General features: G+C 37.5%; 1 protein-coding gene across 1 annotated transcript in view; it reads right to left on the bottom strand.

The window, feature by feature from the left end:
• The window catches only part of LOC144963049 (neuropeptide prohormone-4-like), a 135,646-nt gene that overhangs the window by 4,361 nt on the left and 114,153 nt on the right, over window positions 1–17,132 (bottom strand). The window contains exons 3-6 of the mRNA XM_078896657.1: window positions 11,621–11,752; window positions 10,976–11,089; window positions 2,257–2,402; window positions 1–496 (exon numbers count right to left, since the gene is read on the bottom strand). The exon at window positions 1–496 is cut by the window's left edge and continues 4,361 nt beyond it. Of these exons, the coding sequence (XP_078752783.1) occupies window positions 449–496; window positions 2,257–2,402; window positions 10,976–11,089; window positions 11,621–11,752 (440 nt within the window). The 3' untranslated portion in view covers window positions 1–448. The remainder of the gene's footprint in view (window positions 497–2,256; window positions 2,403–10,975; window positions 11,090–11,620; window positions 11,753–17,132) is intronic.

Raw genomic sequence — 17,132 nt, 5'->3', positions numbered from 1 at the left:
ATAAATACCTTGTTTATTTTCTAATCCATATTGAGTGTGGGTCAAGAATATTAATTAACTCATATTTTCAATTTATTTGATAACAAAGAACAATGTGACATATGAGTCTATTGTAAATTTTATTCTGAGAACTATCAGTACATGATAATACCATAAAAATACATTCTTTTACTTTTCTATTTATGATAACACACCTCGATTATGTCCTAATAAAACAATAACAAACGATAATATTATTATGGTTTGATGATTTCATTCACTTCTCTCAATCGCTTGCAATCCATTCAAACTCACATGGCGAAAAATCAACATTTGACTGGGACAAGGGGGGGTTCATAAAATAAATCTGCTCTGTTTTTTTTTGCTTGTTCATGGCTGTTCTCTGTAATGTTCTGTGGTCAAGATCTCTCGGCAGCCTAGATCTTGGAACATTCCTTCCGTTCCGGTCCTAAATTTTAAATCCGCTATCCAATAGTTTTTGAAGGACGTATTGCACCTGGAAAAAACATGTAAATGTTTTTGGTGAAAAAGTACCAAATAAAAACGATTAGTAAAATCATCAAGATCTTAATTGTTCCAACACGACGTGTACTTACTTGCAGGTCTGATAACCCAAATTGTTATGATTTCAATATTGTAATGGTAATACTCTCAAACCGAAGCAAAATATTGTCAGAACAATATTAAATCCGGTCCATAATTACGTTTGGTTATCAGAAACTGCTAATTTTTGCACCTAAATCCAATATGATTTGTAATAATGACAGTTTCGCACCACCGCCACGCCACCACCACCACCACCACAATCACCGCCAGCACCCCCATCACCAACACTATGCCACCTCCATTTCTAACATCATTACCACCACCACCACCACGACCACCACCACCACGACCACCACCACCACCACCACCGATAAAACAACCACATTCATTAATACTACCATCACTACATACCGCTGTCACTACCACCAGCATCACCCGCAGCAACACCGCGGTCACTACCACCAAGTCTGTCTAAATTGCATACAATAATATCCTCTACCATGATCTAATAAAGACCAAAACAAAGAACCATTTGATTCTTTCCTAGGCATAGCTGGACCACCGTAAAACTCTTATAAATGCCTCTCATTGTTCAATTGGTTAACCAGTGTGTCGTGCTCCTGAAAGACGATTATATTTAAAAAATTGGTCAGACAACTCGTCATTCAAATATCGATCGATTAAAATGACCCTCATCTTGGCAAAAACTCTCAAACCTGGGACCTCGCGAATTTTTTCCTAGATGAGGGTCATTTAAATCGATCGATATTTCATTGACAGGTTTTCTTGCCAAATTTTAGATACACAAATGTATGAAGGAAATTCAATATCTTCCAAATCATCTGACCCTCAGATTGCTATAATTCATCTCTAATAAAGAATGATTATAATTTACCGAACGTCTCATAATCAGCATGTAACGACTTTACAAAATTTCAATATCTCATAAACTTTTAAAATGTTATTTGACCCAATAAACGATGCCGAATCACATTTTTATAGAGCAATCACATTTATTATTTTAGATACTCCAAAGAGATTCGCTTTGAATCAGTCACTCTCTGAAAGGCCGGAAAGGCCGCATGCACAGTACAGAATAAATACCAGTCGCTCCTTTATGTCTTGAAAGATTGGTTATCGCTAAAGCATGGTACTCTTCCATGCTTGAATCGTTTGCGGCAGTTGTGATAAAGTAACTTGCCCAATAGTTGATCGTAAGATCTAGATTTACCATCATTATTATTGTGCGGCTATGTGGTCTAGTGGTATGACACTCGATTTCGGATCGGAAGAACCTGGGTTCACATAGTTAATCCCTTGGAGAAGGATCTTTACTCACATTATCTCACCGTACTCAGGTGTTAAATGAGTACCTGGCCGTTAACAGCATTGTCTCTGTCCGAAAAAAATTAATAGCAGGCGTCATGTCCCGGCCTACATGTTAAATGTTGCTGTTGGCCAGGGACCCTTTGTAAAGGACTTTGAGCACGATTAGTGAATATTGCTCTATATAAAAGCTAAATTTTAAATCATTATTACCTATCTATCACAGACGTCGCGTAATGTTCTTGACTTAGTTACAAAACGGGCACCGCACTGCTCAGTCCGATAATTATTTCATCGCTCTTTTTTACCTTTCATTCTAGTGCTGCCTTCTCTCTCAAATACTCTACCTATTTTCCTTTTTTTACTACAAGCTGACCAACTGACCTCATGCCAGGATCTATCAGACATTCCCAACTCTAGAAGTGGCCGCTCATCTCCTTCAATCGCTCCTTCGAAAGCCCGTCTTAAAGCCGCTACATTGTCATCCGTCATGCCAATTTGCTCCTGTAGATCTTTCATGTCGTTGGCCACTGTCAAAAATAAAGATACGCGTATAATATTGATATCTCAATAGCGTAAGGTTACAGATTTTGTTCAAAATGATGATGATGATGATAATAATAATAATAATAATAATAATAATAATAATAATAATAATAATAATAATAATAATAATAATAATAATAATAATGAAATTTATTTATATTGCGCCCAATCCTTTATATAAAAAGCTCTAGGCGCATAACAATAACTTCAATCCATTCAAATTTGATGATGATGATGATGATGATGGTGATGATGATGATGATTATGATAATAATGAAAATAATAATGATAATAATAATAATAGTAATAATAATAATAATAGACGTCTAATAATAATAATAATAATAATAATAATAATACTAATAATAATAATAATAATGATAATAATAATATTAATAATAATAATAATAGTAATAATAATAACAATAATAACGATATAATAATGATCATGAAGATAATGATAAAAATGAATAAATAATATCCATAATAACAATCAATATAGATAATAAAATAATACTAACAACGATAATGATACTTGTGATAAGGATCTCGATTTTAAAACACCATGAAAACTCTTCCCGATTATGGATCCTATCAATTGTACATTCTCAACCATGACACATGCCAAATCCTCAGAATATACCTATCAGCCAAACCAGCTGGCCATCCGTTTTCTGAGTATTTTTAAAGACGTGACACATAAAATTACAATCTTGCATTGCACAAAGCCATGTCTTTGTAGATCACAATTTATTTTAAAGTAGGAGAACGATATTCATAATCTGTACGGTCCGCTATTACGCCCAAACTTCGTGTATTCAAGTCGGCCTTGCTCATCAAAGATGTCCTACAATTTTAAAGCTTTGGCCAGCAATATTCTTCAACAAATGATCGATTAAAATGGCTCTCACCTTGTCAAAAACTTCAAACCTGGGTTTTCAGGGAAGAAAATAACTACTTTCAAGCGAGTCCCAGGTTTGAGATTGAGAGTAATCTTATTCGATTGATATTTGAAGGACGAGTCTTCTGGTCTAAACTTTTAAAATGTTTTTATTCAGAGTAAAGTAGACTGTTCAAGAATGTGAAATATAGATGATTTAAACCGTCCCCATGAAACTATTTGCATTTTGATACAACAACAAAAACAGTACAAAACCCTCAACCCCCCCTCCCCCAAACAAAAAAAAAAAAAAACAAAAAACAAAAACAAACAAAAAAACAAAACCAAACAAACAACTAACAAAACAACTTAATGATGATAATGCATATTTCTCTAATAAAATATAGAGGAATGACCACCGACGGTATTATGAACTACCATTATGAACTACATGAAACGAAATGGAAATGAGGCACCGGGGAATCATAAACACCGTGAATGCTGCCAATCCACTGGAATCGGATTGATACGTTTATGGCCCATTATGACGTACAATGCTCTTAACCAGTTAACTGCCGTGCTCTGGAAAGACCTGTATTTAAAAATTTGGCCAGGAAACTCATTCTTCAAATATCGACCGATTTAAATGACCCTCATCTTGGTAAAAATTCTCAAACCTGGGAGTTTTCAAAGTCCCAGGTTTGAGAATTTTTACCAAGATGAGGGTCATTTAAATCGGTCGATATTTGAAGAATGAGTTTCCTGGCCAAATTTTTAAATACAGGTCTTTTTTTCAGATTACAACATTTAATTAATTAACTGATTAACGGACATAAAAGATTTGTTCATTTTGGACAGAAACATTTCAAACAAATCGATTGGGATGATCTATAGATAGACGACGATTATCACCTTGTCGTGGTGGGAGGGCTTGCGTATCTCGAACCTCGGACCTCTAATAAGAGAAAAAAGGAGAGAGATCAGACGAAGAGTAATCCACCGGCCCTCCAGGAATGGGGGTTGAGCGTAGGGTTAACAACCCACCTCATAAAAAGCAAACTGTTACAGAAACAGAAACCAGACATAAATCCACAACCGGCGGCAGCAGAGAAGCGGACCAGAATACTGGCTTCATGACGGTAGGAGGTCAAAGCCGAAAGGACGCCCCCGACCAGATTGCAGATCTGTTGTCACCAAAACGCAAGCTCAATGTCTCGTGCTGGAATGTTAGGACCCTATATCAAACAGGAAAACTGGCACAAGCCCAGCGCGAGATGTTGAACTACAAGATCGATTTGCTAGGCATATCAGAGGCAAGATGGACAGGAGCGGGGAAGCGCCAACTCTCAAATGGCGACCTGATCATTTGGTCAGGACGAAAGGATGACCAACACAGAGAAGGTGTTGCCCTCTTGATAGCCAGGCAAAACAACAAGTCACTATTGGAATGGAAACCGATAAGTGAAAGACTTTTATACACAAGACACAACTCAAAATACACCAAGCTATCAATCCTCACATGCTACGCACCTACAGAGGATTCAGATGAAGAAAACAAAGAAGAATTTTACGATATTCTAAGAACGGCCGTTGAAAACATTCCAAGACATGATATGCTCATGATCATCGGAGACCTTAATGCTAGAGTTGGCAATACACAAACAAATCAGTCCGTTGGAAAGGAGGGCATAGGGTTAATGAACAACAATGGAAGCAGACTGGCAGAATTTTGTGAAGAACACAACTTCATTATTGGTGGAACTTTCTTCCCACACAAAAACATCCACAAATTGACATGGAAATCACCAGATGGGAAAACAGAAAGTCAGATAGACCATATAATTATAAACAGAAAATGGAAGAGCAGCCTAAACGATGTCAGAGTCAGACGATTGGCAGACATTGGAAGTGACCACCATCTTGTCACAGCCAAAATCTCTACTAAATTGATGAAAACAAAAATAGCAAAACAGAAGGAGAAACGTTTCAACACAGATAAATTGAAAATCCCAGATATCCAAAACAATTTCAATATCTCAGTCAGAAACAAATTCAGTGCAATACAAGATATTACAAACATGACAATCCAAGATTTCAACCACGTCATGCAGGAAAGTGCCACTCAACACTTAGGACACAATAAATCCAATACAGAGAATTGGATATCAGCAAGGTCATGGGAGCTCATTAACCAAAGAAAATCAATCAAACTAAATCTCCTGAACGCTAAATCCCCCCGACTGAAAGAAAGGCTATCCAGTGAATACTCATTGAAGGATAAAGAAGTGAAAAAATCCACAAGGAAAGACAAAAGAGATTTTGCAGAAAATTTAGCAACTGAAGCAGAAAATGCAGCTGTAAGACACGACACACAAACACTATACAAAATCACAAAAAAGCTCTCCGGAAACAGAAGTTATGGTCAAGAGAAACCATTAAAATCCCAAGATGGTAGTGTCATCACAGACGAAAAGGAGAAAATTGAAAGATGGAGAGAATATTTCGCAAACCTTCTGAACAGACCAGACCCATCTTCTTACACAGATATCCCAGAAGCAGAAATGGACGTAGAGGTTAATCTTGGTCCAATCACTGAGCAGGAGGTGCACGAGGCAATACAACAACAAAAAAATGGCAAGGCCCCAGGTATTGACAAAATCACTGCGGAAATGCTTAAAGCGAACTCGCAAGAAATGTCCAAAATTCTCAGTAAACTGTTCACCAACATTTGGGAAAAGGAAGAAATACCAGAGGATTGGCAGAAAGGCATCATCCATAAAATAGCCAAGAAAGGAGACCTAGGAAATTGTGCTAACTGGCGTGGAATCACACTCCTGTCCGTAACGAGCAAAATTTTTAATAGAATCCTTCTGAAAAGAATCTCACCTCACATTGAAAACATTCTTAGAAAAGAGCAGGCAGGGTTCAGAAAAGGGAAGTCATGTAGTGACCACATATTTACCCTGAGACAAATCCTGGAGCAAAGCATTGAATGGAACAGCCCCCTCTACACCATTTTTGTCGATTTTGAAAAAGCCTTTGACAGCTTACACAGAGAGTCCCTGTGGAAAATACTCCGCCATTATGGTATACCGATGAAGATAGTCAACCTAATCAAAGCAATGTACAGCAACTACCAATGCCAAGTGATCTGTGGTAACAATTTAACAGACAGCTTTAATGTAACAACTGGTGTAAAACAAGGCTGCATACTCTCCCCGCTTCTGTTTATCCTGGCTCTAGACTGGCTCATGAAAAATACAATTGATGGTAAGAAGAGAGGCATTCGCTGGACACTGACATCTTTTCTGGAAGATATAGACTACGCAGATGATATCACGTTAGTTTCCAGTACACACAGAGACGCCTCAGAGAAACTAAACGTACTACACAAGAACGCCTCGAAAATTGGACTGAAAATAAATTTCGATAAGACTGTGTACATTAGGGTGAATCCAAAACATGACAGTGAAATTAGGATAGATGAACATATAATTGAAGAGGTAACAGAGTTCTCCTACCTCGGATCCAAAATAACAGACGACGGAAATGCAGAACACGATATCAAGCACAGAATTCAAAAGGCAAACCAGGCTTTCGGCATGCTGAAAAACTTTTGGAAATCAAAGCAAATAATGAGAAAGACAAAGCTGAAAATATACAAGAGCAATGTTTTAAGTGTACTGCTTTATGGAAGTGAAAGCTGGAAAATGACATCCTCCTTAATACAGAAACTAGAAGCCTTTCAGAACAAGTGTTTAAAAAGAATTTTTAATTTATTTTGGCCTACAAAAATAAGAACAGTGGATCTATTAAAGAAAGCTGACTGCACTAGCATTGATAGCCAAATAAAAAGAAGAAGGCGTTGGCTGGGTCATGTGGCCAGAATGGAAAAAGGGTCACTTCCCAAGACAGCCTTGTACTGGACAGCAGATGGGAAGAGAAAGCGGGGAAGACCCAAAGAAACCTGGCGAAGGACGATGGAGAAAGAATTAAAGGAAGCAGGCCTGTCCTGGAATACAGCCACCGCAAAAGCAGCCGATCGCAAAAAATGGAGATGTCTGGTGGATGCCCTATGTGCCTCAAGGCCCGAAGAGGATTAAGTAAGTATAGATAGAATGCGCTTGGCCAAGGAGTTCACAACATTGCCATCCGGAAGTATAACGGACCAACACACAAACTCTGTGTAATCATGAACTTTTATAGTCTGGTTAATACAGTTTAGTGAGAACAACTCACAAACGCGGATGGTAAAAACAATAACAAAGGCCTGAGTGACGTCATCTGCATACTATCTATACTTTGTCAAAATGTCTCAATTCTGAGACATTAACTCTCTCCTTACCAGCTATTTTCATAATTTTACCTGAAACTTCATACTCACCCAAAACAAAAATATATATTTTTAAACAGATTGTAACGAGTATATTCTATATTTTTTAATTTTTAAAAATGAGTTCTGCAACACAGTGTCGAGTTTTTAAAACTCTAACAAAATGATTTCAGAATAAGAAAATTGTTGGCTGCATCGTAACAAATGTGACGATTTTTCTATGGGCGGTAAGAAGAGGGTTAAAGAAGAGTTTGAGACTTTTTGATATGTTTAAAATAATTTTAATCCATAGATATATGAAGTCTAACTTTTCTGACCATAATGAAAGATAAAAGAGTTTTATCAGAGTTATCCAGGGTCTTGAGTACAGTTTGGGAAAAGCCCGTATTACTGAATGGATTAATTCATTATATATTCATATTAATAGTTGTAGGAAAGCTTTAAGCATGTAAATCTACAAAATCGATTGTCGATGCGTTATGCACTGGGTACGGTAAATTCTACGCAGTAATAATTTGTTAAAATACAATCATTGTAAATAAGTAACGATAAATATAACATTAATAAAGCTCTTATTTAGTTTTATCGGCATGTTCTGGTAATTAATCTGTCAATGTGGACAATGGATATTTAGCATATTATCATAAAACGATATCAGACGACGTGTACATATTAACAGGTCCGATAGCCTGACGCAATTATGAGCTTGATTTAATATTCTTGTAATGTACAGTATTTTACGCTGGTTTAAGAATATTTCCATTACAACAATGAGCCCATAACAATTTGGGTTATCAGACCTGTATATAAGCAAACGTCGATATCAGCCTTTACAATTTCTAATTTGTATTTCTTATGATGAATTTATCTTATTTATGCTTTTTGGTTTAGAACCAAGATTGAAACAATCACCTACCAAACAAAAAAATAAAATTAGTTTTAAAGCCACTTTTCAACTCTGCCCTCTTTGTTAGATATTTGTTCGTTTAGGTAATAATATACTCAATATGAAAATATAAATCAAACAAAGGGTAATGCGATGAACCAAATTGAGTTCAAGTTTATTGACGACATGATAGTATCCAGATAGAAATGTATAAACATCATTATTACTGTTTGTTGTTCTATTTTGTTGAAGCAGCTAGCAGAGAAGTTATCAGTTTGTACTTCTTTCCCTTCAACCGTTTATATTTCTGCGTTAGTTAAAAAATTGAAATTGAGCTTTATATAGCGCAATATCCACTAAATGTGCTCAAAGCGCTTTACAAGGGGTCCATGGACAACAGCAACATTTAACATGTAGGACGGGACATGCCGCCTGTTAGGCGATATTACAATTTTTCCGACAAAGACTCCGCTGTTAACGACCAGGTACTCATTTTACACCTGAGAACGGTGAGAGAATGTGAGTAAAGATCCTTTTCCAAGGACTCAACTATGCGCCGAGCGCGAGGCTCGAACCCAGGACCTTCCGATCCGAAAGCGAGTGTCATACCACTGGACTACATAGCCGCATAGTTACATCTATTTCTTACAGTCTTTCCAGCCAAGAACCGGAAATCATTTCACTGGACAGCGTTATCAGTCTGATTAAAAAAAATTTTTTTGGGTGTGTGAACAAGTTGAACCTTATTTCAATCGACCGGTATTTCATTAAGGTATTCTCACCAAAATAGAAAAAAATAGATATGTCTGGTATTGTACAGCATTATTTCCAATACGTGATCATGTTCCATCAATGCACTTGTACGGCTATGTGATATTGTGGTTTGACACTCGCTTTCGGATAGGAAATGTCCTGGGTTCGAGCCTCGCTCGGCGTATAGTTATTGAGTCCTTGGGAAATGCTCTTTACTCACATTCTCTCACCGTACTCAGGTGTAAAATGAGTACCTGGCTGTTAACACCGTTGTCTCTGTCCGAAAAAATTGTAATATCGCCTAACAGGCGTCATGTCTCTACATGTTAAGTGTTTCTGTTGGCAAGGGACCCCTTGTAAAGCGCTTTTAGCACGTTTAGTGGATATTGCTCTTTATAAAAGATCCATTTTTTTCTAACAAAGACAGTAATAAATTAGAATCTGCCACACATTGACATAACACCCTATTCCCACTTTGGCCAAAAAAACTTTTACAGAATTTATCTATGTGGTATTTTGTGTTATGACACTCGCCTTTGGACGGAAGATCTAGGGTTCGAGTCACGCTCTGAGCGGCGTATAGTTAAGTCCTTGGAAAAGGCTCTTTACTCACGTTCTATTACCATACTCAGGTGTAATATGAGTACCTGGTCGTTAACAGCGTTGTCTCTGTCTTTAAAAATGTAATATCGCCTAACATGTATCATTTCTCGTACTAAATGATAAGTGGCTGTTGTCTGGGGACCCCTTGTAAAGTGCTTTGAGCACGTTTAGCAAATATTGCCCTATCTAGATGCCCAAAATTATCAAGAATGTATCAATTAACGTAGATGACCCCCCAATTTCTTAAACAGTCCTTAAAAATAGATTTTAAAGAAGCCTCTAGTTGTTAAAAAATATATCACATTTATAGCCATTTTAATTCATTAATATTTAAAGTAAAAGTTTTCTGGACAAAGCAAGAAAAAAGAGCGTTTTGTCAATGAATGGCAGCCATTTCTGAATATTCCCGATCTTCCTAAGTGAGCAGAAAGATTTAGCTATTCCGTCAAATCCCTACGGAAGGCCGCCATTACAATGACCTTATCGCCTCGGTCTAATGCCTGAATCTATTATCATATATCAAGTGCATCTAAAACAGTGGAGTTCCTTTAGTTCAAGACTATAATTTACGGTGTTTATGTTTTCCTCGTGTCTGTTAACAAAAAAAGGATGATGATTAAATAGTATACAATGTGCGGGGGATCCCTATAGTTCTTTTGTTAGAGTACTCACTTCATACTCAAATGGAGAAAGATCGTTCTCCGGTGAAGGCGATATTTTTTCTGAACCCCCCCCCCCCTTCCCTTGTACACCTAGCAGTGATTGGGTAGATGGGTCTGTTATTTCTGGCGGAAAATACTTTCCGATAAACTACCTAGGGTTGCAAGCAATTTCTATTATCCGTTCAAACTATAGAAAACGGGATAATCTCCGGATCTATGGGCCTCATGGCTCTGAAGAACTACTTTTTTCTATACAATGCGTCGCTTTGTGGTCTTGTGCGAATGAGGAGGAAGTGGAAGTGATGAAGAAAGACAATTTGGAGGAGGAGTGGGAGGAGGAGGAGGAGGAGGAGGAGGAGGAGGAGGAGGAGGAGGAAGAGGAGGAGGAAGAAGAAGGGGACGAGACGGAGAAAATAATATTGATCAAAGTATTGCTTTACCTGACAATGCATGCGCAACAAGTTCAATATCTGCTCCGTTAAAAAGTTTAGGAACCATCCATGAAGCTTCGTTTTCCAAAAAGTAGTATAGATCATCAAAAGAGGGCCTTGATGCTGTGGTCAAATTGAAACAAGAAAAGATTTATTCTTTGTCAAATTGTGAAAGGGTTATTGGTGTAGAATTTTATCCAATACAAAAGAACTCTTAATAATAATATGAATAATTATCAAAGTCTGAAATGACATATTATTATACCTAATGATCGACAAGCATTATGTAAAATAGACCTCAATAGATATCAATGAAAAATATTATTGCAATTCTGGGTTCAGTTATATGCTCAGTAAAGCACGGAAACGAAAAACACACCAAAAGAACCCGCAACAATTTTGATGTTCGTGTCTCTCTCTACTTCTCACTATACATATCTCGCAATAGATAGTATGCGCTTGGCTAAGAAGTTCACAACTTTTCCATCCGGAAATTTAACGGACCGACACACAAAACTATATTTAACGTTGAACGTTTATTGTCTGGTTAATACGGTTTAGTGAGAATTACTCATAAACGCGGATGGCAAAAAGCAATAACAAAGACCTATCTATACAAACGCCACTTATTATTATTACCAATGCTTTACCTACCTGCATTACAGACGGCCGCTTCCTCATCGAATCCATCATCACAGTCCCATGTTCCGTCACATACAAACTTTAAAGCCACACACTTCGGTGAGTCTCGACATAAGAACGGTTTTGAAGGCTCACATGGATTACCTAGGAAACAAATAAATAACATTTAAATAATAGAATTACCAGATAGTAATAATAATGATAACATTTTAATTTGTAACAAAAGGGAAAATTGTTCTAATGTCTACGCTCAGTTTTTGGAATTAGGTTTCAGGTGGAACGTGGCTAGATGGAAAAAAAAATAGAATGTATACTCCATCATAAACATGGATTATTTATACATAACAGATTGTGTCCATAAGTGGGTGGGATGGTAGAGCAGATGAGACATTGCATAATAACCCAGAGGAAGTGGATTCTAGTCTCATGTTTTTTTGTGTTCCCTTTTCCTTGACCAATATATTAACCCCATACGGCCATATTTTTGCAGGTCTGATAACCGAACACAATTATGGATTTCATTTATGAAATATTTTGCATTGGTGCGTGTGTATTTCCAATAAAACAATGAGATCATAACAATTTGGGCCTTCAGACCTGCAAATTAGTAAACGTCGATTTAACCTCTATCTACTGCCTATTTCGTGGTGCTGCTCCGTGCTGACGTCAGGATCATTTCTATTTTTTAAAAAGGTAAAATCTTTGAAAAAAGTTCTTTATAGGATGAACAAACGGTTTATTATTATCTTTATAACACTCATTTATCCTATTTCTATATTATACTTGTATCGTATGATATTGGTATGTGCGCCCGAGTGCACGCACACACACACACACACACACACACAGTTATATTAATAGGGAAAGATAGGAATATATTAATAAATTAACTGCCGTACTCTGTAAAGATACGTAGAAAATTCTTTCTTCAAATATCCATCGATCTAAATGATCATTATTATGGCAAAACCGTGACTGATCTTGCGAGATCCCAGGTTTGAGAGATTTTGCCAAGACGATGGTCATTTAAATCAATCGGTATTTGAAGGATGAGTTTTCTGGGCAAATTATGTATAAATATGTATCTGTCCAGAGCATGGCAATTAACTGGTTAAATCAATATTCCTTAACACACCTATGTTTGTTGTACCCACATAATACCAATACTGAGCAATGCTTTAAAGATCGTCGGTTCGATGAGTTTCTGGAAACGCTTTCAAACCACAACAGCAACAACAGCTCTGAATAGGACGGTTATCGATTTCTGGCGAAAAAGTGTCAGAGCTCCATGTTCAGCCAGTCCGCTGCCCAATGCTAAAAGCGTCACAGTTGATTTAATGGGAATATAAACCCAATATTGCGGAGTCGGTGATGTAACTTATCTATCTGACCGATGACATGAGCTGGAGCTGTCGGTCAAGGAAATCTAAACGTATTATTATTATAAATAAATAAGTATTTGTGTTTCCACGCTTCATTATCGCTTCCACTGACCTTTCTAATGTCGGAACTGAAGTCTTTCCAGCTGGAAATAATGTTATTTTGGTGTTGTCGTCAATGAAAATGGGAAAAAGTGTACAATTTGCATTAGATCGTCTGTGTCAGGAAAACATATCATCTCATCTCATGTAGTTCCATATCTGAAGCAGACGTCGGAGGTCATCTTCCGCCAAGCTGATCTATCTCTTGCCAATTCTATTAAAGCAGCGCCACCTTTCTCAGCTTCATCTGTCCAAGTTCTTATCCCTTTCAAATACGTTATTCTTTGTCTTCCTCTTATTCTTTTTCCATTCATCTTTCCAGTCAAGGCGAGTATTTCCAAACCAGGGTGGCGGATAATGTGTCCTAAAAATTCCATTTGGCGTTTGATGATTTTTGTTATCAGTGATCTTTTTCTGTTTGCCATTTCTAAAATTTCTTCATTTCTTTTCCTTTCCATCCATGACACCCTCATCATTCTTCTGTAAAACCACATTTCCACTGCCTCCAGTCTTTTAACCATGGTCTTGTTTATGGTCCAGCTCTCACAACCACATAGCAGCACAGACAGTACATAGCAATCCAGGACTTTGATTTTTGTTTTCATGCTAATATTCCTGTTTTTCATAATTGTATGCAGCTGGTTGAATGCATTCTTCGCCATACCTATTCTTTTCTTTATTTCACAATCTGATTTTCCAGTGGATGTTACATTGAAGCCTAAATATTTGAAACATTCAACTTGTTGTATTGTTTGTCCTCTGCTTGTTATTACACAGGCTGGTGGGTTATTATTTTTAGATACCGTCATACATTCTGTTTTAGATATATTCAGTTCCAGTCCCATATTTTCACTACTCCTGACTACAACATCCAGTAATTCTTGTAGTTCATGTTCAGATTCTGCCAGTAGAACCGTATCATCTGCATACCTCAGATTTGTTACATTCTTTCCTCCAATACACACCCCCTTCTTATGTTCGATATCTCTTAATATCATTTCACTATAGAGGTTGAATAAATCTGGAGACAAAACACACCCCTGCCTAACTCCTCTTCTAATAGGTGTAAAACTGCTTAGTTCGTTGTCAACACGCATTGCTGCTTCTTGTTCCCAGTACAAATTCCGTAATATTCTTAAATCTTTACCATCAATGTCCAAGGATGATAGAATTTTGAATAGTTTTTCGTGTTGTACTTTATCAAAGGCTTTTGAATAGTCGATGAAACACATATACAGATCTTTATTTACTTCAATACATCTTTCCATCAGCATTGATAATGTGAATATTCCATTTCTGGTACCCTTGTCCTCAACAAAACCAAATTGCATCTCCCCAATTTCAGGTCGTATTTTATTTCTTATTCTTAGTAAAATTATCTTCAAAAGAATTTTTGTGAGGTGGCTCATTAGGCTAATAGTTCTGTGTTGTTCACAATCAACTGCCCCTGGCTTTTTTGGTAGTGCTATAAAAATGGATCGTTTCATATCAGTTGGCATTTTTCCTGTGTCATACACTTGATTTAGAAGGTTTGTGATGAATTCAATCCCCCATTCACCCAGGCCAGTCAAGGCTTCAATTGTTATGGCATCAGGTCCTGCAGCTTTTCCATTTTTCATGCTTTTCATGACGTTCCTAACTTCATCTTTCATTATAGAAGGCCCTTCCAGTTCTTTTATCATAGGCATTTCTCCTCGATTATCAAAGAAAAGTTCTTCAATATATTCTGACCATCTGTTTAGAATGCAGTCTTTGTCCATGATGGTGTTTCCACGCTTGTCTTTGATGCATCCACTTTTAGCACCTGATTTAGTTTTGTTTGTCACTTCTTTGATTTTCTGATGGAAGAATTTGCCATTTTTTTCTTTGCAGGACATTATATAGTGACATTGTTCATTTATCCAGTCTTCTTTAGCTTCGTTGCATTTTCTTTTTATCTGCCTGTTCAGAGTCTTGTATTTTTCTTCCTGATTTTTGGCCTTTCTTCTCTCATTCATTAGTTCTAATATCTCGGGAGTAATCCATTTCTTCTTCTGCAACTTAAGTGTGGTTGGAACATTTTCTTCTAATGATGCAGCAACACTGTCTTTAAACTGCTCATATTTCTCTTCTATATCTGTTAGTTCTCCAAGCACTTCAAACTTGTTTCTTACTGATAGTTCAAATTTTTCTTGTATCTTCTGTTCCTCCCGGAGAATGTCAAGTTGGTATTTAGGTTTAGCCTTTGCTCTTTTGCAGATTTTCAATTTAACTCGTATGGGGCATAGCACAGGTATATGATCGCTGTTACAGTCAGCCCCCGGCATAGATTTGGCATACAAAACCGAGTTTCGGAAACGTTTGCTGATGAGTATGTAATCTATTTGGTTTCTCACTCCATCTCCAGGACTTTTCCATGTCCACTTCCTTCTATTGTGGTTTGTTGACCAAGTATTTGTGATTGTCAGATCATGTTGACGGCACCCTTGAATAAGACGATCACCTCTGTCATTTTTGTCTCCCAGACCATGTGGGCCCACAATATCTTCTATTCTTTCTCGGCCCACCTTGGCATTAAAATCGCCCATGATGAGTTTTATGTCTGAAGACTTAAACTGATGCATTGCTTTATCTATTTGTTGATAGAAATTTTCCACTTCTTCATCATCGTGACTGGTGGTTGGGGCGTATATTTGTAAAATATCAAAATCAAAAGGTTTTGCTTGTAGTTTGATTGCCATTACTCTGTCTGATATGGGCCAGAATCTGGGTACAGCTGGGGCGACCATCCCCAACCCAGCGCGTCCACAGGTGGCGGATCGTGGAACGGCCTACAGATCCTGATCTATAGGTTAGCTGTAAAGCCGCGGACCAACTGGCGATAGTCGTGGAGAGTGAGGTTGGGTAGTCTGGCAGCACAGCTACACATACAAAATGCCTCATATACTCTATGAAGGGACTATCAAGGTGAATGGGAGGCGCCTTAAAACCTGCCAAATGCTCCCACTGCCTTGTGGGTTATGACCGGGAGGTCAAAAGGCTATGGAGTAAACCAGATAAAAATCCGTCAGAAGGCAACGGGAAACCACTGATGTATCATCCCAAGATCGTCATGATGTCCGTCCAAGCGAATCTAGTCAACGACGTCAATGGATGTTTTTCGAGCAACTCGATTACAGCCTCGTCCGGTAGAGATAGTCATGCAGGTGAACAGGTGACTCTCGACCGTCATCCAGCTACTGTGCACCACCAAACATTACGAACAGCAACATGGAATGTAAGAAGTCTGTACCAGAAAGGAAAATTAGCAAATGTAGTTATGGAAATGAAGAGATTGAATATCAATGTTTTAGGATTATCAGAAGTTAGATGGAAAGGAGCAGGAGAACTTAATTATGATGACTGTAAAATTATATACTCAGGAGGAGGAGAACACCAAAGGGGAGTTGGAATTATACTAGATAATAAAACGGCGCGAGCAGTCAAAGGATTCTGGCCCATGTCAGGAAAACATAGGGTTAAAAAAAATCAAAACAATTGCTGTTAACTTATGAGAACTACAATTTTCTTTAACGACAGGGCAATGATTGGTTTAATTTAAATACGTAATAGATCATCTACAATTGTTAACATTTAGCTTTTTGAAAGTTATTACATTCATATTCTTAAACTTGTCATGTCATTACTCTACAACAGTCGTAACGTCACTTCCTTCCTAATGGCGCATGGTAACTTAGTAACACTGGCTCTAAACTATCGGAACAATGGCGGACGCCCGTATGAAATATTTCCCCGGCGAGCATAAAAGCGTATCCAGAGGAAAGAAACCCTCTAAATTTGATCAAGTTTTGACTTTTTAAAATTCTGATCACAAGGCATATGAAAAGTTCTAGCTAGCATGAAGAATAAAAAGTAATGATTTTCTTTGCTTAGACCAAGATGGCCACCGTTGCCGGGCGGCGTGTCATCAGACTGCTGAATCCAATTATGTATTGTAAAGTGTCATTGAACATGTTCGGTGGGCTATAATATACTGTTACTGGATCTAATTTATATACAGCTGG

This window comes from Berghia stephanieae, chromosome 1 (genome assembly GCF_034508935.2).
Source record: "Berghia stephanieae isolate SIO BIC M18660-M18661 chromosome 1, UCSD_Bste_1.3, whole genome shotgun sequence".
Taxonomy (NCBI): Eukaryota; Metazoa; Mollusca; class Gastropoda; order Nudibranchia; family Aeolidiidae; genus Berghia; species Berghia stephanieae.
This window is presented reverse-complemented; position numbering and strand designations above follow the sequence as displayed.